The sequence below is a fragment of the Phaseolus vulgaris genome, chromosome 10 (assembly GCF_000499845.2).
Source record: "Phaseolus vulgaris cultivar G19833 chromosome 10, P. vulgaris v2.0, whole genome shotgun sequence".
Taxonomy (NCBI): Eukaryota; Viridiplantae; Streptophyta; class Magnoliopsida; order Fabales; family Fabaceae; genus Phaseolus; species Phaseolus vulgaris.
The window spans coordinates 37,106,404-37,126,783 of record NC_023750.2 but is presented as its reverse complement, the minus strand read 5'-3'; the positions used below and the strand labels follow the sequence as shown (position 1 = coordinate 37,126,783).

Sequence of the window (20,380 nt, the reverse complement as noted above, 5' to 3'; positions counted from 1 at the left end):
AATAAATTTATTATATTTAAAAATTTGATTGGATAAAAATGTTTCTTAACTCATCAATTATAGTGTGATACGATCAGATTCTAAAATAGATGAAAATTAAAAAAAATTAAGAAAAAAGGAAGAGAAGAAAAGTTGGGAGAGAAAAAGAATTAAAAAAGGAAAAAGGTGACTGTGTGGGGGAGCTCTTTATGGGGCTTACATTTTTTTTTTTATCTCTTCTTTGTACATATTGGAGTTATGGGTTCATAGGTCAAATATCAATTTATAATAATAGTTGTTGAATTAAGAATGCGATGAGTAAAATGTTCACCCATCTGTGACTTTTCTTAAGTAGAACATTCATTACAGAATTACACCTTCATTTTTTTTGTTCGTGCATCCCATATTTTCAAAAGTTATAAAAACATTTATTTTTATTATATAATCTAAAATATAATTTTGTGTATTCTTGGAAAATCTGAAATACAAAATTGGTTTTCTGAAATGGAATATCCAGAATATAAATTCTGGAATACAAAATTTGTATTCAAAATATGAAAAAACATATATTTTAATTTCTTTATAATTCAAAAAATCTCCAAAATTCATATTTTAAAATTAAAAAAAAATCTAATGAAAAATATCCCAGAGAAATTTAGGTATTTTCTAAATTATGAGAAATTCTCCTAATTTCACATTTTAGAATTAAGAAAAAAGTCTAATAAAAAAAATCAAAAAGTAATTTAGATATTTTTTAAATTATGGGGATGGAAGAAGAAATCGCCGTATAAATGACAATATCATATATATTCATTATTAGTTACCATACAGGGAAAATATTAATTCACATTAACTCATTGCCTAAATAAATTACTAGAAAAGATAATATAACACAATAAATAAAAATATAACTTTACTAACAACAATTTTTTCCAAATTCCAAGAAAAAACCTTAACACACTCTCGTTGAGTGTAATCCACTCTCTTAAGTTTTTTTTCTTTGAATGTTGATTTTGTTCATTATGAGATTGAAAGGAGATGAATGATAGATTACTATAAGGCATCTTGATAGATAAGTTGGACTTCAAACATTACGTGACAAATTAATTAGATTGACTAATTTAATCTTTAAAATTTAAAATATTAGTAACTAAAATTTAGATAATTATTTAAAATTATTTTTTATTTTTTATTAATAGTAGAAACAAATTTAAATATAATAATTTTTTTAGTTTTTAGAATAATATATATTTTAGTTATTAATTTTTTTAAAATTTAATTTATTATTTAATTATTTTTTTAAGTGCAGATTTGATATACGATTAAGGATTTCTCCATACTTTTTTTTAACTTACAGATAGTTTTGGTAAGTTTTATTTGAATATATTATTTTTTAATATGACTTGATCCGATGAGTAATTATAAAAAAATAAAAAAAAATTATTATTTTAATTTAATTTATTATTATATTGATTTTATATAATTTTTAAATATCATCTTTTGTTAGTTCAGTTTGTAATATAAAATATTTTTTAATTTAAAATGCATAAAAAATTAAAAATAACCTAAAAATATTAAAATGATGTAATAATTATTGTTAACATTTTGGTATTTTTGTATTTTTAATTTTTTAATAATACTTTTTTTTATGTAATGACAAATGATTGTTGTTGTTTTAGGTTAGTCTAGTTGAAATGTCTAGTTACATAATAATGCATAATATAATATGAAAGTTTTTATTTAAAAAAAAGTAACAATTAATTTATATCTATAAAATTTAAATTTGTAATAATAATAAGTAAAAAAATTTAGAGATAATAAAAAATATATTAAAATATATGTAATAGTTAATTTGTGTCTACGAGATTGAAATGTGTAATAATAATTAGTAAAACAAAATTAAAGATAAAAAAAAATATTAAAATATAAGAGACAATAAAAGAGAAAAAATATTAAATAAACTACAAGTTAATTGAATTAATTTTATAGTTTATGAGTTACAAGCTCATAAAATAAGCTATTGTGATATTATTATAAAAAAACGTTTGTGTTGGTCAAACTAACTTATAAGTTTGTCAAATAAACTAGTAATTATTTATTAGTTTACTAAATATACTCCAAGTATGAGGAATGAATTGATAAAGATATGATAATTCTTTAAATAATAAAAAAGAAATAACATAATTTTTATTATATTATTTGGAAAATGTTATTATAAAAATATAAACAAAGTAGTCTACTATTAATATTACTTAATTGTAATGAGAATAGGTGGAGTTATAAAAAATAGTAAAAAACAATTAAATATATTATTTTTATGATGATAAGACTCGGTGATGCTTATTTACACATAGTAGCACATTGTTGTTAGAATTGTTGGTATAAAAACTAAAGATGTTAATAGTAATGGAAATTTATTATTTTCCACATGGAGTTAGGTACAATGTACATTTTCACATCAGGTTTGTTTGAACACACTTATCCGTAAACACTTTTAAAAGAGAAAAAATATAAAAGAAAAAATAAAATTGATGTTAAAATTAAAAATGTGGAAAAACTACGTGAAATAAATTATACAAAACTAGCTTTCCATAAAAACTAATTTTAATTTATAGAGAAGTTAACAGTAGAAAGCTATTTATGTTTAGCACAAAATACTAATTTAACGCATTTTAATTAAATTAAAAACTAAAATGAGCAAATGAAGATAGGAAAGAGATGGACCTAACATTAAATAAATAAACAAATCATCCGTTAAATAATTTATTTTGATGTGGGGGAGGTGGGATGTAGAGGCAGCTGTGGAGACGTACATGTACAACAAATCACAATTAATGTATTATTAGAAAATCATGAAATAGAAACTAATTTTTAATGACAAAAAAAATTAATTGGTAGCAAAAATCTTGGTTGCTAATTAGATACAAATTTAGAAACCATTTAATAATAATATAAACTAATTTAGAAACCAAAATTTTTTTTAGTCTCTAAAATGGTTTCTAATTTAGTCACTATAACAACTATTTTTTTTGTCTCTAAAATTGGTTTTTATTTCATGTTTTTCTTGTAGTGATGTTTTACACCGATTTATGTCACATCAGAAATATTTATGTATGTTACATCAGAAGCACTTAACGTTGTTAGTCCAAAGTTAACAGAAATGATCGACTTAAATATATTTTAAAAAAACTTTAGGACCAAATTGAATATTTTAATATTATGATAGTAAATTGAATATTGACCCTAAATGTAAAAACCAAAAAGGTAATTATACCTAAAAATTAACAGAAAACACAACTCCTTATATTTTTTTTTCTCTCTCTCTCTCAAGTTTTCTACTCTCTTATTTTAGTTAGTTTCTATTTACTCTAAATATCTTTTATTCTTTGTGTTACTTAGGATTTGGTCATCAATCTTAAAAGGGTCAGTTGATAAAAGTAATTCTCTCAAGGGATGTTTGAATAACTTACTCTAGGTCATCAAAATTTGGAGTGGTTTTCTAGCTTGAACTAGAATTTCCATTGGAATAAATAATTTAAGATAAGGAAAGTTAACTTTAACTTTCAATAGTTTTTTAGACTAGAAGATCTAGATGTAAAGATGACGTGATTCCAAGTTAAAAAATTCTTGCATGATGTTATTTGATAAAATAGTTTGATTATATGTTATTGGTTTTGATAATTTGGTAGTTAAGTGTTGCTTTTTTATGTTGAAAAGATTCTTGAATATTAGGTGATTGGATGGTATGAATTGTATCTGAATAATGGAAATTGTATGAAATTGATGTCATACACTTATAATAATGTATGAGTTGTTCCTTGATGGTACATTAAGTATGAAAAATCTATGTTTAATAGAGATTATATAACTTCACTAAGTAATGTATACAGTGAGAATTCATACACGCTTGTAGTCACAAGATATTGAATGTTTAAACTCACCCTAATTTTTTATTCTTAATGTATTGTATTATACGGTAGTAGTTAGGACATAAAGTAAATAAACGCTTATCTTATCACATTATTTATGAATTTCTCTTTCTACAATAATGATTTTATACAAGAAATCTCTCATTCTCTCACTATAATAAAATGTTTCATTGTCGGTTTAATAAATTTCTCTCTAAAAATAAATTATTTCAATTCTTCATTTAATAAATTTATCTCTCTAAATTAAATGTTTTAACTCTTCTTTTTGTCAGTGTCACATTCAATTTAGTATAAATACCTTCCTCTCCTTCTACTAACTCTCATCCTACATTAGAACATCTTCCCTCAACCTCACTCTGCAATTTCTCTCAATATTTTGAAGAAAACTTGTTGCAAATTAAAGTCTTCCATTTTCATTATTTTAGATATTGTAGAAGACAATTTTTTGGTTTATTATTATGTTCCTTTTTTCTCCAATATTTTTAAGCCTTTCTCAAAATAAGGTTTATATTTCATTTTATTCTCCAAATAAGGATTCTTCTCGCAAGAGTCTTCCCCTCTCTTTCATGGTCATTTTAAGAAGTTCATAGCTTTAAAAAATACATTTATTTTATTCTCCAATTCTTAGAATTCACATAAATTTCTCAATTTTAATAGAAAATCTGCATTGAGTGGGTGATTTCATGAACAAATTAGGAATGCACTGAATTGTGCTATTATATTCCTTTTCATCCCTCAAGCGAATTTTTATAGGTTTTTTATTTTTCATATTTACTCACTACTAGTTTCTAGTTTCTCATTTGTATATATATATATATATGTGTTTTGATTTATGATATGGTCTCTTGCATCGTTTTATTATTATTATTATTATATCAAGAATCAAGAAGCCGAAAAGTAGATCACCTTATTCAATAGCACGACCTTTTGGCTAAAACTAGTATCACATTAATCTGCAAATTAAATAGATTAAGCCTGATTAAAAGAGATAAAACATGATTAAGAGATAATGTATCTTTACACAAAACAAAACTCAATAGAAAAGTATAAATAAGAACGGATCCCATGGTGAAAGATAATGACTATTTCAATTTTGAACTAGATAAATACACTTCAGTTGACTTGAGCGTCAATGTGTCTTTGCAGGTATCCACCCTCACGGACATACTCGAAAGAAGAACTGAAGAGAGAGAAGACATAGAAGACTTGAAAAAGGATATTTGGTCTCAAATAAATTGTAAGAACAATTATTATCATTATTTATCTCAGAAAAATTATTATTATTATTATTATTATTTATCTCAGGACAATTATTATTATTATTATTATTTATCTCAGGACAATTATTATTATTATTTATCTCAGAATAATTATTATTATTATTTATCTCATAACAATTATTATTATTGTTTCTGTAATTAATTTTATTGTACTACTAACTTCATCTTTAAATTCTAGTGTAAACGTGTGTGTGATTTTTGTAAAACTCTGTTTATTTTGTTATGCCTGTGCAATTTATTTCTTTAGCAAATTTATTTCTTTAGCAAAACTTTCTGTGAGGTACTTGCAGATTATTACTTGGCCTTTAATTCTTATGTAGTATGTAACCAAATTGTTTTTTGGCATTACCATTCTTTCAAAACTGCAGTTTGAGGTTTGATTTAGCAGTAACACATCTCAACAAGACTTGAAATCTTTTGATTTTGAAACTCTTCGAATCCAAATAGTGAGGAGCCAGTAACAGAGCTGGGAGCTGTTTCTTCCTGCATTAAGCATTAAACTGTCACTTATTATCAATCTTACTCTTTCAATTTAACTTTACAAACATGCAGATTCTTTTCAGAATGGTGAACATAAAGAAATTAAAATAGATTATATCAGAGTAAATTACCATTCTCAAAAGAATAATGATATCTATAAATTGAAATTGGAAGGGTAAGATTGAAATTGAGTGACTGGTTAATACTCAGTGCAGGGTAGTAACAGCAGCCAACTCTGTTATTGTCTCTTCATTATTTTGGTTTGAACAGTTTCAACTTTAAAAAAAATTGTCTTATTGTTGTTGTTTCTACTAAAGAAAAACCAAAGATTGAAATTTTGAAAGGAATAATCATGCAAGAAAAAATAAAAATTGGTTACATACTGAACAAAGGTCATATATATTATAGCGATTGAGATATAGAGTTGATAATAAGTATAGAATAAAAATGCATGTAAGATTATAAGTGAGATGCATATGAATAAGAAGAATAATATTATTTTTAAGCAGGGAAAGATTGATATGATTGAAGTGAAGTGTCTGAGTCAATTAAATCTATGTTATGCTTCATTGATATATTTGTTGAAGATGTGTTTTTGTTAATATGGTCTGAACATACGCTGCACAAAGGTATGGTGTTTTTATGTTGCAGGCTTTTTCTCTAAAGGTTTATGCTTGTATTTGAGGTATTTCTGTGCTTCTATGGAGTAAGGGAGCTCATCTTTGTGTCCTTGGTGTTATTATGGGAATATCTCTGACATGGGAGGCTTTCACTGCAAAGAGACTTCATATTCAGTTTTGCTATGTTTTCTGGTTTTTGGTCTACGTTGGGGAGGATGTAGCATAAATCTTTGTAATAGCTCTTGGTTCCTTCTAATATTGGGGTTAAGGATTTATTCCTTTAATCTCTCCTTTTTTTTATATGGATTAACTCCTTAAATATTCTAATTATATATATATATATTATTTATTTTCTAATTTTACAAGCTTCATATGTCAAATATTAATTTACAATAATTGTTGAATTAGGAATAGGAAATGAGTAAAATGCCCACTCAACCTTTCTTAAGTAGAACATCGAATACAGAATCACACTGGGATTTCTCTGTTTATCCCATATCTTCAAAAAAATTTAAAATATTTGTTCTACATGGTATAATTTGATATACAATTTTTTTAGAATGGACTGTTGAGTCTAAAATACAAAATTTAATTCTAGAATACAAAATTCAAAATAAAAAGTCATAAATTTTAATTTTTAGATTTTGCAATTAAGGAAATCTCTAAATTTTATATTTCAAAATTAAAAAAAAAAGTCTAATAAAAATATCAAAAAATAATTTAGTTATTTTTTAAAAAGGGATGAGTCGCCCAACCACACATATATAAGAAAAGTAAATTTAAAGACGAGACGGTGCATGTACATGAGTTAAGAAAAGATATTAATTAAATTAAAAAAAAAAGATAACAAAAGAAAATTAACAAGAATAGGAAGAAAAGAAAACGAGAAAGGATTGTTTATTTCTTTAGTTTTTGGTGCATGCATGTCTTCTTTCCCTCCAGTTTTCACGTTCACGCTCTGCATCATCACTCCTTTTCCAAGGATTCATCACTTTCAATTTTTATTATAAATATAAGAGAGCTTCTTCATCAAATGGCATAGAGAGAGAGAAGAAGAAGACAGAAAATATGATTGATATAATGAGTAGTGAGAAGAACAGAGAGGGCACAGAAATTAGAAGTGAGGTCTGTGTGAAGGAAATTCCTCATATCATCACATTCACTGCTAAATTTCATCCTCCTCCTCCTTATGCTTTAGTTTCAAGAGCAAAATTTTAAGACAAACTTTTCTATTCTATCTGAGAGAAGTACTACACGTGAAGTTTTTAATATTTTATATAATTTAAATTCATAGTAAATTAATATTTTAATTTATAAATTATATTATAATTAATATACACACTAAATGATTTATTTGAATATATAAATACGTTTAAATGTATAGAGCATATAAGATTGCTTTTAATTATTGATGATCACTACTTCTAAAATCATTTAAATTTAATTTAGAAAATAGATGAAAGAGAATATATTAAAGAATATTGATGGTTGAAAAATTAAAAATAAAAGAGATAGATAGCTTAAGATAGTTAAGTGAATTTCCTTTTGCTGGTTGGTAGTATCTAATTATCTAGAAAATTGAAATTTTTGAGGACTGAAATGGATTATATATATATATATATTATATCATAATATCATAATTTTGAAAGGTATTCTGAAAGGTATTATTCATGTTCTGAAAGGTATTATACATGTTCTAGAAATTCTGTTATGAAAATTTTATTCTATAATATATTAATATATTTTATGCTGGAAATTTTGTTCTGATTTTTTTTTAAATATTATTGTATTTCAGATTGTATTTCATCAATTCCAAAAAGAATGTTCCAGAACATGTACACTTTAAAAAAAAGGGGTAAAATAGTCATTTTGAAATTGTGGGGGTCAGGAAGCAATGGCCCAAGCTTTATTCCAGGGGAAAGAGGAGTAAAGGAATTTAGTTAAGATGGTGAGTTGTCAAGTGGAAGGATGAAAATATAAAAGATGAGTTGATGGAATGAGGGAATAATTTTGCGGAAGGAATATTTATAGCAGCTTGAGTTAAGGTCGTGGTTTTCACGTTGCAGGTTTGTCAATTACAGTGAGAGTGGCAAATATTTTTTTCTTAATCTTTCTGTGTTCTATCACCGGCGAATGACTTCACTGGTTCAAATAATTTACCAACAGGAATAAGAACGTGTACACCTACCCTTTCCAAACCCCAAATAGATGAGAGCCTCCCTCACTTCTAAGAGATAGGGAGAGACAATATATATTATTAACTTTCAGTTCTATAATTTATGTAAAAAATATCTTCTTAAGTGAATAAATAATGGCAGAATTCACTCAACGAGAAAAATTGCATTCTTTAGTAAATCAAAATTAAAACCTGAAGGCAAATGAACCAACTACACGGGCAAACTATAGTATTAGAAAACTGCTTGAGTGTGAATGAATGACAAATTCCTTGTAAGCATTGCAATAGTAAAAGCTAAAGCTCATGTCTTGCAACCATTTCTTCCAAAATTGTCTTCTTGCAGAGCACATCATTTAGAAGGCATTTCTTGCCATGTGCTGCCAAGAGCAACCCCATGATTTTTAATGATCTGAACTGCCAGCAGCAGAATTTCTTGTTCAGCCGAGTATAGTTCATCTTTGCGCTGTAAAAAGCAGAGATACAAGATAATTACGAGGATAAAATGATGTTAATGTAAATATGGCGGAATTTAACATCTAGCACAGTAATAAAAGATTACATGACACGGCGCTAAATGACAGTGGGAAAACAGATAGAAAGCAGGAAAACTGAACCAAGTTGAAGACCGCAACTACGTACAGACAGCTTTACAAAAAGACCTTATCAGTTCAAAATGGCAATCTTGCATAAAAAGTCACCTGAGTACTATTATTTGAGACATAAAGTTTTCCTTTCAGATGCTGATATGCAATGTACGTTACTGAAGCTGTATTATCGTTACCGTCAGAGGAGTTGCTACATAATAACTGCCTCACTTGTATCAACTTATGTACCAGGGATTAATTGGTAATCAGTATTCCACTTGGAATCACAACTAATTCTTAACATTGCACGTAACAGATCCTCCTGTATCTATTTTAGCAACTTATCAGAAAATCAGTTTCCTTGGCCAGTTGGCCAAACCATTATTCCTACTTACAGGGTACTGTGTTTCTATGAGTTATTAATAGATCATTTCTAAGTATGGTGTTTGAAATTTAGGTGCACTGAGATATCATTTGATTTGAATATTCCTTGAACGGTCAAAACAAATGTAGAACAAGCTGGAAATCCACTCAAAATAAATGCAATATAAAATAAAGCAAAGGGAAGTTAAAAGATAATTATAGCATCTCCATATAGTACTTCCTACCTATAGGTGTGCCACTGTGCTTGCACGTCAATTTCTAAAAATATATTTTAAGAACAAGTTTTCCAAATTATGACAAAAAGGATTCATCCAGTATAAAACAAAAATAATATGGTTAAATTCAGAGATTCAAATGGGTGAGGTACCATATGTTTGAGGTTGTATCCAAGAGTCAATTCTGCAAATGAACTTTCTATACGGGATAAGAAACAGTAGGGAACATCTTTCCCTAGGAAAACCTTTGCATTTGATCTGAGCATGCTTTTTACATCATCTGAAATTTGGGGAATCTTACTTAAATCCTCAGTTTGCAGAGGAATTTTGCTTATAATGGCACGATATTCAGCACGGGATTTGTTCACAATAACCTACAAAGTTATCATGAAAAGAGGGTTGTCATTCAATGAATGAGGAAAAAAGTATATCATAGTCACAAGTTCACAACATGAAAAACTAAAGCACGAAACATGGCTATAGAATTAAGGTATAGCTTCGTATCAATAGTGTGTCAGAAAGCAAACATGTAAACGTGAAGTGTGACCTTGAATTTATATATCCTCCAGAGAAGTTTTCAAGTACACAAATTCAAGCCCCAAAATCAAAGGGAATTATAAAAATTAAAACACATGTGCAATCAAGTAATTTAATCAGATATCTTGGCTTCAGTTTAAAAACTGATGAAATGCCTGGAGAAATCTAAACTCTAAAGACAACATCCAACAGAGTCCTGACCATGAAGGAGCAGCACACGCTGTGATAGCAATGCATTACAAAATTATTTGACCAAAAGAATAATGAAATAAAAAAAAAATGCTAACGATAAGAAAAAGAAACATGGTTTGAAACACAGGCACATGTCAGCATTTTCTTCTTCCCTGATATATTGGTATTTATTTTTTCTCTTGGAAACAGGTTATCATCTAAAAGTAATGCAAAACAAGGAGCAAAAAGGTCGCTGTAATCAGAATTATGGGATGGAAGACAAGAGAATTATATTATGCCTGCTCGCTGTAATCAGAATTATGGGATGGAAGACAAGAAAATTATATATATGCCTTCTCAACTAGTGCTTGGAAAGTCAAACTACAAACAAAAGTTTTCCAACTAGCTGCATATCTTAGCAATGTAGTGCCAAAGATCAAAACAATAAATTAGCAATGCGTAAGTGTTCAGAAAAGATTTCTCTTTCGTAAAGTCATTTGCATAGTTGCATTTTAGAGAAAGAAAGAAACAATGAAGTAGGCTTCACTAATTTTAATTGTGGGGCCCACTTCTCTTTATTGCATAAGTGACTGCAGAAGATGTGAGCTTAGAGACCCACCTGGCTAGAAAAAAATGAGTTTGGAACAATAACTGGAAACTTCTCTGAACTCAGCAAAGACGTAGTAGTAAGACCCATTTCCACCACTTGACCCTCTATCGAGCCTGCCTGCAATTTTTACAATTTCTCAGACACATGTAAGAAACATGAAACTTAACCAGGGGAAGACCTACACTGATGCATGAACAGTTCAAGATTTCCAAATTATGTGAAATGCTCTTTGCAGTTCACAAAAAAATCATGAGAAATATGTTAATCAATCCAAACTCATGGTATCTTTTTCTCCAAAACACTCACCTAAATTTATTTTTTATTTTGGGCCCTCCAATTTTTCATTTCAAAACTAATTCTAACGCTGGACATACTAACTACAGCCATATATGCACTACATATTGGGCCATTTGAAAAAAAGGACCAATAATGAAGGACTATTTAACTTAATAATGTGCAAGAAGTAAAAATCTAATTATCACTCCACACCTAAGAAGTTAACTGTACAGAGGGCATTTAAGCGAAAAAACCACAGTTCAGGAAACAAATTATACCATGAAAGGACCAATCATTAATGTGCACCTACTAAATCAACATACTTTTATTGTATCTCCAATTGAAAAAGGCTTAGAAAACTGCATAGATAAACCACTAAACACGTTGCCAAGAATGTCCTTGGCAGCAAAAGCAGTAGCCACTCCTGCATAAGAAAGACAGAAACATGAAATCTTCCATTCCCTGTTTTTTGGTAAAACAAAGAGTGAAACTTGTCAAGGAATGAGGAGCAAGTCAGCAACATAATATTTATCAAATGGATAGCTGATGTTTCTGCTAAATGGAACAAAAGAAATACTTTATATGCATGTGTGTGTATTCTCTTTTTTTCATTTTCCTACAGCTGACTTTCTTCATTGTTTTACAATTCTAAAATTAGAATGCAACTCCTTTAAAGTCAAGGGATGCGCTTTAAAAGATAAAGTGCCTTTGCAACTGTTGATTGAAAGAAAAGAAAAATCAACCGTTGAGAAATGTAATAAAATCAAGCGTATGTATAACAAGCTTTGAATCTACTTAGAATCACAACTGTTGATTAGCTAATTAAAAGCTACTACTGTACTTTATTCTCTAAAGTACACTCCCCTCATTTTAGAGGTCAAAATCCTTAGAACTACCTAGTTGTGCAGTGTATTTTTATAAAAACAACTTATGCTGTGCTTACTCTCACTTTGAGTTGTTTTGCAAACACAAAGCACCATTAATAGAACCCCAACCAATTCCTTCAGTAGGTGTACTTATCCCAATAAAATTTGCAAAAACACTATGAACCAAAGCACTATAAACTAATTTAAATTATTTTGTCAAATTTGATACTTTTTATATAAGCAAACTGATGCTTGCCACACCAGATAATAATATACCAATTTCCACAGTGCTAATGGTATCATCTTTCGACCAAATTGTATGCTTACAAGGAACTTTTTTATTTCCCAAAATCTAATCTCAGCAAGACTTTTCTGCTTCCCTCAACACTCAACTTAATATAAACTAATTTAAATTATTTTGTCAAATTTGATCCTTTTTTATATAAGCAAACTGAAGCTACACCAGATAATAATGTACCAATTTCCACAGTGCTAATGGTGTCATCTTTCGACCAAATTGTATGCTTATAAGGAACTTTTCTTTCTCAAAATCTATAATCTCAACAAGACTTTTCGGCTTCCATCAACACTCAACTTTAATGAATCTAAACTTATTTAAATTATTTTGTCAAATTTGATCCTTTTTTATATAAGCAAACTGAAGCTTGCCACACCAGATAATAAAATACCAATTTCCACAGTGCTAATGGTGTCATTTTTCGACCAAATTGTATGCTTATAAGGAGCTTTTCTATCCCGAAATCTAATCTCAACCAGACTTTTTGGCTTCCATCAACACTCAACTTTAATGAAAAACAAAGATATAGGGAAAACAGAGATGCCAAAAAATATTAAGAATCTCAAATTAAATTCAACAGACTCAATTTAATTTAATACCTACCTCCTATACCACCAACAGTAACAATAGATTGCACGGCCACACCACAAGCCTCAGCAAAAGCCATTATACCAATCACAAATAGACCAATAGATGAGATTTTGTCTAGAGCGAGCACTTTCTCCCTATCAAGTCCAAGTAAACTTTGACTGGTTAATGTCCGGGCAAAAACGTTTGTTTTCCATCTATGCAAAAACCATACAAACGAAACTATCACTGCACCCCTCCAAACTGGTGCAAGATATTCTGCGGTTATAGTTGTTGGAGCTACCATTACACCACTGGAAATCAAAGTTAGCTGTCATATAACCATAAATATAGTAAACAAAATGACACATTTAAAAAATGACTATGTGTATAGATACAACCCACTAACATTTGTGAGAATGCCATGAAGGTAACTAAATATCGCATAGGATCCTCCATGGCACCCCAAAAGCTTTTCTCATAAGGAACTGGATCTCCAGATATGCTTGCTGGCAATAGAGAAACGGGACCTTGCATTGCATATCTGTGAAATTTCCTCAAAATCATAGGCATCAAGAACCAAGCAATTAGAGTAGCAGTTAAAGTACCACCAACTGGAATAACCACCTTGTCTAAATATGGGTGTGAATCAAGCAACTGCTGAGCATATGGAGTGAGATCATCAGATGTTGCTTTAACCTTTTCCCCAGCATATGATGCTGACTCTACCACACTCTTCAAAGCATCTTTAATCCTCTCAGCCCAATCACCCCCAACAACAGAATCACCAGTCGTATTCATGTCACTCGCACCAGAACCAGCAGCGACTTCTGTACCAGCATCTCTACTTCCTTTATCACCACCCACCGTCGACGAATAAGATCGGCGATTCAACACATGGCTCGCGGAAGCAAAAGGAAGGGCACTCCGAAAACAATAGCTAGAGAATGCAGGTTTAAACGATAAATTGGCTCTAGTACCAAATTGGTGACTGCTTCCAAATGATTCAGAAGCCAAATTACTGAACTGATTCTTAGCAGACTGTAACTCTCTTTTGTAATAAGGATGACTCGGTGAATCACTTGGCAACCTTGCAAGGTTCACACACACACTATGGTGATAGTGACAGCGCTGAACTAATTCCATATTGAAAGAAACCTTGATTGTGCTTCCTATTCGTCTAACAGAGGAAGCCCTAACAGCTGCCATTGTTGAGCACACTAACAACTCAACATTTGAAAGTAAACAGCGATGGCATTGTATGGTACAATTTCAATCAATACAGTAACAAACAAGTCAATCTGCGAATTCCAGAACAATAATCAGAATGGCATCACAACATAATTAGATTGAATAAAAATCTGGAATAAACAATTCAGAGTAATAGAATTAATTGATAAACCCTAGACATAGAGTATTTGTAAGCAGAAAAAAAAAAGTGAGCATAAATTAGCAGAGAGTGCAATAAACAAGGTCTTACTCACTTTCGCTTCGCACTGAATCGATTTCCGTTGAGGAACGAACAGAATCTTCTTTTACTTGCCTTGGAAAGAAAGACAACAACCCAAAAAAATAATAAATAAATGAAAAAATTCAAAGAAAAAAATAATAATTTTGCGCACTGCATCACTGGATTGTAACTCACGCAGTTTGGACATAGAAAATTTGAGAGGGTAAAAAAAACGTGATTGTGCATTAAGACAATTTACTTTTTCTTCATATTTGTCATGGTAATTTCATTGCAACTATGTTTATACATTAAAACAAAATGGTATAAGCAAACTTGTATAATTTTAATTCTTGTTTGTGTGTTAATTTAGAAGACTTACCTTTGCCTTCAAGAAATGTGCTTAAATGTTAATTTTTATTTTGTTTGGAATAACTGTACTGTATACAATATATTCATGTTATATCAAATTATTATTGTATCAGAACTGCTTCTAAATTTTTACCTTTGGTCACAAGTGAATGATAATTTTTTTTATATTGCTTGTTACTTCACTCCTTTAGATAGACTCAATCTTAATTTCTGGTTAATTTCGAGATTATTTTAGGTTTAGAATAAGTTAAGTTGCAGAAAAATTAGAGTGATCAAAAGTTAGAGTAAAAGTAAGTATGACTTTTCTTCTTCTTTTTTTCTTATACCCATTTGTAATACCCAATTTGGATTATATTCTACCTTAAGAACCTTTTATTTATTTATATATGTTTTTTTATTCATAAGTTACTGTAATGAATCATTCATAGATGTAATACAAAAATAAAACGGAGGAATTTCTCAAAAAATATGACTAGTTTCAACAAAAGCTAGTACCTAATATGGAAATATAAAAAAGTTGAATACAATATAGAAAACTTTACAACACGATTATCGTCCAAATATTTTGTTTAATGTTTCATTTCTTTTACACAAGACATGTTTTTATCAGTTAGTATGCTGCTGAATATAAAATGAACTTTCATTTGTTGTTACGTTGCTTGGTGTATACTAATTTCATATAGAACTAGTTGAATGTACATTTGAAATATCCAAAAACGTACAATTTTACAGAACTGGTTGCGATGGATTATGACTCCAAAAGTTCAATTTGTGCCTAAAATATTTCTTTTATTGACCAATCCATTCAAAATTGCTAAATACTTTTAGAAGAGAACCCTTGTCATCATCCCTAATGTTTCTTGACACAAGCAACAAATATATAAATAGAATAAAAAGTCTTGGTGTAAAAGAGTCTAATTAAGAATTCATTATTATTTACGAAGACTCCAATTTGTCGGCTAAAGCAGGCTTGGCCGGCCATGTTATTGGAGTGAAATGAAACCATGAAAGATTCAATGAAAATGGTGTATATAACACTGAAGCTACAACTAAGAGTATATCAGAGAGCATTAAAGCTGAAGTTAACTCAGAAGCACATAGGAGTGAAGTAGAACAGATATGAGACAAGCTGGTGCATATTCAGGGTTACTGTGTGGAGGGGTATCAGGAAGGACAGGACCCCACCCTCTGCCCCTGGCAAGGATCAAGAAGATCATGAAGAAGTCAGGGGATGATGTTAAAATGATATCAGGGGAGGCTCCAATTATTTTCTCCAAGGCTTGTGAGCTCTTCATTGAGGAACTTACTAGAAGGTCATGGATCATGGCCATCCAAGGCAAAAGGAGGACTTTGCACAAAGAGGACTTGACCTCTGCAGTTATAGCCACTGATCTATTTGACTTTTTGATCACTTTGGTTTCCAATTCTGACAGCCATCCACTTGGTGTCCCCACCACCACTACCATGGAGGTAGAAACTATATATTAGTCTTGAGCAACCTCAACACAACAGCTACAAAATTTGAGTTCTATATATGGCTATGTAATTATTGTAATATATGTGTGTTTTTGTGTGTGTGTGTTGCAATATACTTATATATATAACTATATGCGTTGGCTATGCATCACTACTATACTTGAATGAAATGAAGTTGTGTCATGATCCTTAATACACACAGGAACTCTATCACTTGTTCTTCTAGACTTCAGGTTGATCATCTCCCTGTTATGCAGTAAGATAATATGCTGTATAATTTTTTTCATTTTGGTGCAGTGAGATATCATTTGAATATTCCTTGAACGGTCAGAACAGATGTAAAACAAGCTGGAAATCCAATCAAAATAAATGCAATATAAAATGAAGCAAAGGGAAGTTAAAAGATAATTACAACATCTCCATATAGTACTTCCTACAGGTGTTTCACTGTGCTTGCACGTCAATTTCTTAAAATTTATTTCCTTTAAGAATAAGTTTTCCAAAACCATTTTATAAACAAAAAGGATTCATCAAGTATGAAACAACCATAATATGGTTAAATTCGGGGATTCAAATGGGTGAGGTGAGTACCATATATTTGAGGTTGTATACACGAATCAATTCTGCATATGAACTTTCTATACGGGATAAGAAACAGTAGAGAACATCTTTCCCTAAGAAAACCTTTTGATCTGACCATGCCTTTTACATCATCTGACACTGGGGAATCTTAAATCCTCAGTTTGCAGAGGAATTTTGGAAACAATGGCACGATATTCAGCACGGGACTTGTTCACAATAACCTACAGATTTAGCATGAAAAGAGGGTTGTCATTCATTGAATGAGGCAAAAGTATATCATAGTCACAACAGCAAAAGCTTAAGCAAGAAACATGCTTATAGAATTAAGGCAATAGCTTCGTATCAATAGTGTGTGAGAGTGCAAACATGTAATCGTGAAGTGTGACCTTCAATTTACATATCTTCCGAAGAAGTTTTCAAGTACATAAATTCAAGCCCAAGGGCAATAAAAAATTGAAAAACATATGTGCAATCAAGTAATTTAATCAGACATGTTGGCGTCAGTTTATTTAAAAAACTGATGAAAAGAATGACTGGACAATCTAAACTCTAAAGAAAACATCCAACAGAGTCTGACCATGAAGTAGCAGCAATGCATTGCACTATTATTCGTACCATGTAACAACAATGAAAACGTGTTCATGATAGCAATGCATTACACTATTATTCGTACCATGTAACAACAATGAAAACATGTTCATGATAGCAATGCATTACATCTGTTTTTAAATGACAATTGTTACATTATTGGAATGAAAGCCTTAGCTTCAACAAATCTAAATCCATACTATTGCATTCATGAGCGTATATTTCCAACAAATAGAAATTACCCTTCTAACTAATACCGAGCACCATTATAGTTCAACAAACACAACTCATACATCCTCAAACTCATAAAACCTTGATCTCTCTTGCAGCCTAATGAACTCTCATCCTTCAACTTCAGCCGGTGTCTTCGCCACGATCGACAAGGCATGCAGTCCAGTCTCCAACTCCTCTTGCAGAAGGCCATAAATAAGCCTATGCCTCTTGACCAAACTCTTCCCTTCAAACTCCCTAGACACAACTTTAACATTGAAATGCGTTTCTCCATCACTCCCTCTAACCCCAGCATGCCCCGCATGCTGATAAGACACATCCTCAACCTCCAACTCAACAGGCTCAAGCTCCTTCTTCAACTTCTCCCTTATCCTCTTCCCCCTCCCTCCCAGTTCCACATCAGAATCCAAACCAACATCACCCTCCGTATCACCAAGCTCAGAACTTTCTCCACCCCTTGGAGAATTCTCAGCAACGCTATCAGAATTCGACTCAGGCGACTTCAATTCAGTGAACTCACCACCCTTTTCAGCTTCCACGAACAGCGTAAGAGCCTTTCTCTGCATCAATTTAAGCATGTTCAAAAACCCGTTGTTCCTCGAGGGGGTTAGGCTCTGCTGCAACCCCAACAGAGTGACGAAATCGGGCGTGACCCGAATGATCTCACCAACGGGTCGACCCGAGAGGCCCTGCACGAGCAACGCGGCAAGGCCTTTGGTGAGGACGGAGTCGGAGTCGGCTTCGTAGATGACGTGGCGGTTGGGGTCGAGGTAGGCTCGGACCCAGACCTGGGAGACGCAACCTTGGACCTTGTTGTCGTTGGTTTTGAAGTGGGGTTCGAGGGGTTTGAGGTTTTTGCCATAGAAGAGGAGCTGCTCGTATTTGGACTTGGGTTCGGGGACGGATTGGAAAAGGTGGACGATTTCTTGGAGTTTCGGAGGGAGGTCTTCGATGGGTTGAAGCGATGTGGATGATGGGGACGGTGATGATGATGACGAGGGTGGAGATGATGACGGAAGTCTCTGGAAGGTGATGGATTTATAGAAGGGAGGTTTTGTTAGAGGAGAAAGGAGAGTTGGTGTTTTGGGGAAGAGGGAAAGAGGGATTCTTGTAGTGACTAATTGAAAGGAGGATGAGGAAATTGAATTGGTAGCCATTGTTGAAGATTGTTGCAGCAATTCAGAATGTACCTGAAAGAGACAGAGACAATTTTCATTCATCAGTTTGTAGACAGGCTTTTCGTGGCCTAAGAATAGAGTAGTGCTATTAGCACCCCCTGAGTTACTATTTGAAACTCCCATCCAAGGTGAATAGTTAGATGAGTCTATTTAGTTAGTTCCTTTAAGGAAAAGTTATTAAAAATCATAAAAAATATTAAGGCATGTTGGTATTCTTTAAGACATATTATAAGTATTTGTGTTTTGTATTAATAAATAATAAAAAATGCAAGTCACGTGAGTGTAGGTACTAAGGTGGTAAAATTTAAGCATACAAATTGGCAAGTCACTTTTATCAATGTAGTCAAAATTTGAACTCCAAGCACAAGTGACACATTAAGAAAGCCTCGTAAATAATTGTTAAATAGGTGTGTGTATATAACATATTATTATTAATTATCTTTTGTATAAATTAATATTGAGTTTGTAAGACCTTATCTCATAAAAAAATCATCCAATATAAATCAGAGATAAAAAATTATTACTAACAATATTTAAAATATTAATTTAGAGAGTAAAACTTTATTCGTATTTAAAGAAATTTCTATTATTAATAAAAATTAATAAAATAGTTTCTAAATTAGAATCTAAATTAGTCACCTAAATTTTAACTACTAATATTTTAGATTCTAAATTAGTCTCTAAAAGACTAATAGAGACTAATTTAGAATATAAAAATAGTAAGTAGCTAAAATTTTGGTAGTTAATGATTATATACTAATTTATAAATTATTTTATAATTTTTTATTAATAATAAAAATTAGTTTATATATCAATAAATTTTTTAAGTTTATAAAATAATATTTAATTTAATCAAATAATAATTAATTTTATTTTTAATTAATTTTTATTTAATGATTTTTTTATATTAGTTTCACAATTACACTAAATACAAAAGATAACAACAACTGAACAACATCTATTACTAAAAAGACAAGACCTTCAAAAGAAAGAAGGTAGTTCAAATTAGTTAATTAAATATATATTAAAAGTAACATATTATTAATGTTTTAAATTTGTATATTTACTTCCTAAATAAATATGTAAATATAAAATATTAAAAATGTTAATTCTTGATCTTCAATTGCAATAATAGGTTTTCGACATCTAATCAAAAGATATGTAGTTAAGAAGTATATTCCTACTAGCGTTGAAATAAAAATATTGATAAATTTTTATATAAATCTGTTAAATTGAATTTTCAAAGATGATTATTACAAAATACAACCTAACATTTTGAATGACATTGATTAATTAAAAACTATTAAAACCTCCTTTATATTGTTAATGTATTATAAGGGAATATCAAATGATATATAATACAAAATCTTCTCCATATAAATATTGGTCACTTTTTAAAAGTAATTACACCCTCATACTTTGATTTTTAATAACATACTTTCTCTCTTTTTTAACTAGTATATTTTTCTAATTTAACTTTCAATTTAACTGTTATTTTAAAATTTTAAGTTAATATTAATTAATTTTTATTATT

General features: G+C 30.2%; 3 protein-coding genes across 8 annotated transcripts; 1 reads left to right on the top strand and 2 right to left on the bottom strand.

Moving 5' to 3' along the window:
* Positions 1 to 8,540: 8,540 nt before the first annotated feature.
* Positions 8,541 to 14,761, bottom strand: LOC137818369 (mechanosensitive ion channel protein 1, mitochondrial-like). Of its 4 annotated transcripts, none has more exons than XM_068621747.1 (7): positions 14,453 to 14,761; positions 13,382 to 14,273; positions 13,009 to 13,286; positions 11,565 to 11,665; positions 10,975 to 11,082; positions 9,800 to 10,021; positions 8,541 to 8,927 (listed from the first exon to the last, which is right to left on the bottom strand). In XM_068621747.1, the coding sequence occupies exons 2-7, from the start codon at positions 14,179 to 14,181 to the stop codon at positions 8,814 to 8,816; spliced, it is 1,623 nt and encodes a 540-aa protein (XP_068477848.1). In that variant the 5' UTR covers positions 14,182 to 14,273; positions 14,453 to 14,761; the 3' UTR covers positions 8,541 to 8,813. The 4 variants fall into 4 exon arrangements, with proteins under 4 accessions (XP_068477848.1, XP_068477847.1, XP_068477849.1 ...); XM_068621746.1 differs by having other exon boundaries at positions 14,457 to 14,662; XM_068621748.1 differs by having other exon boundaries at positions 11,008 to 11,082; positions 14,457 to 14,662.
* Positions 14,762 to 15,696: 935 nt separating this feature from the next.
* LOC137818361 (sufE-like protein 1, chloroplastic/mitochondrial) lies at positions 15,697 to 18,884 on the bottom strand. Of its 3 annotated transcripts, none has more exons than XR_011082063.1 (3): positions 17,680 to 18,884; positions 16,859 to 17,070; positions 15,697 to 16,250 (listed from the first exon to the last, which is right to left on the bottom strand). XR_011082063.1 is itself a non-coding variant. In XM_068621733.1 (2 exons), the coding sequence occupies exon 1, from the start codon at positions 18,823 to 18,825 to the stop codon at positions 17,779 to 17,781; it is 1,047 nt and encodes a 348-aa protein (XP_068477834.1). In that variant the 5' UTR covers positions 18,826 to 18,883; the 3' UTR covers positions 16,721 to 17,070; positions 17,750 to 17,778. The 3 variants fall into 3 exon arrangements, 1 of the variants encoding a protein (XP_068477834.1); XR_011082064.1 differs by having other exon boundaries at positions 17,750 to 18,882; XM_068621733.1 differs by lacking the exon at positions 15,697 to 16,250 and having other exon boundaries at positions 16,721 to 17,070; positions 17,750 to 18,883.
* Positions 15,911 to 16,279, top strand: LOC137818004 (nuclear transcription factor Y subunit C-1-like). The gene has a single exon (XM_068621228.1). It carries the CDS (start codon positions 15,911 to 15,913, stop codon positions 16,277 to 16,279), a length of 369 nt encoding a protein of 122 aa, XP_068477329.1.
* Positions 18,885 to 20,380: the final 1,496 nt, after the last annotated feature.

What these genes read in the sequence shown, in the direction of transcription:
- LOC137818361 (XM_068621733.1), bottom strand. Translation starts at nt 18,825, where the DNA reads ATGGCTACCAATTCAATTTCCTCATCCTCCTTTCAATTAGTCACTACA.
- LOC137818369 (XM_068621747.1), bottom strand. Translation starts at nt 14,181, where the DNA reads ATGGCAGCTGTTAGGGCTTCCTCTGTTAGACGAATAGGAAGCACAATC. An exon ending in TACTGTTGGTGGTATAGGAG is followed by an intron (nt 11,666 to 13,008) that starts GTAGGTATTAAA and finishes TTTCTTATGCAG; the next exon opens with GAGTGGCTACTGCTTTTGCT. An exon ending in CAATTGGAGATACAATAAAA is followed by an intron (nt 11,083 to 11,564) that starts GTATGTTGATTT and finishes TAAAAATTGCAG; the next exon opens with GCAGGCTCGATAGAGGGTCA.
- LOC137818004 (XM_068621228.1), top strand. Translation starts at nt 15,911, where the DNA reads ATGAGACAAGCTGGTGCATATTCAGGGTTACTGTGTGGAGGGGTATCA.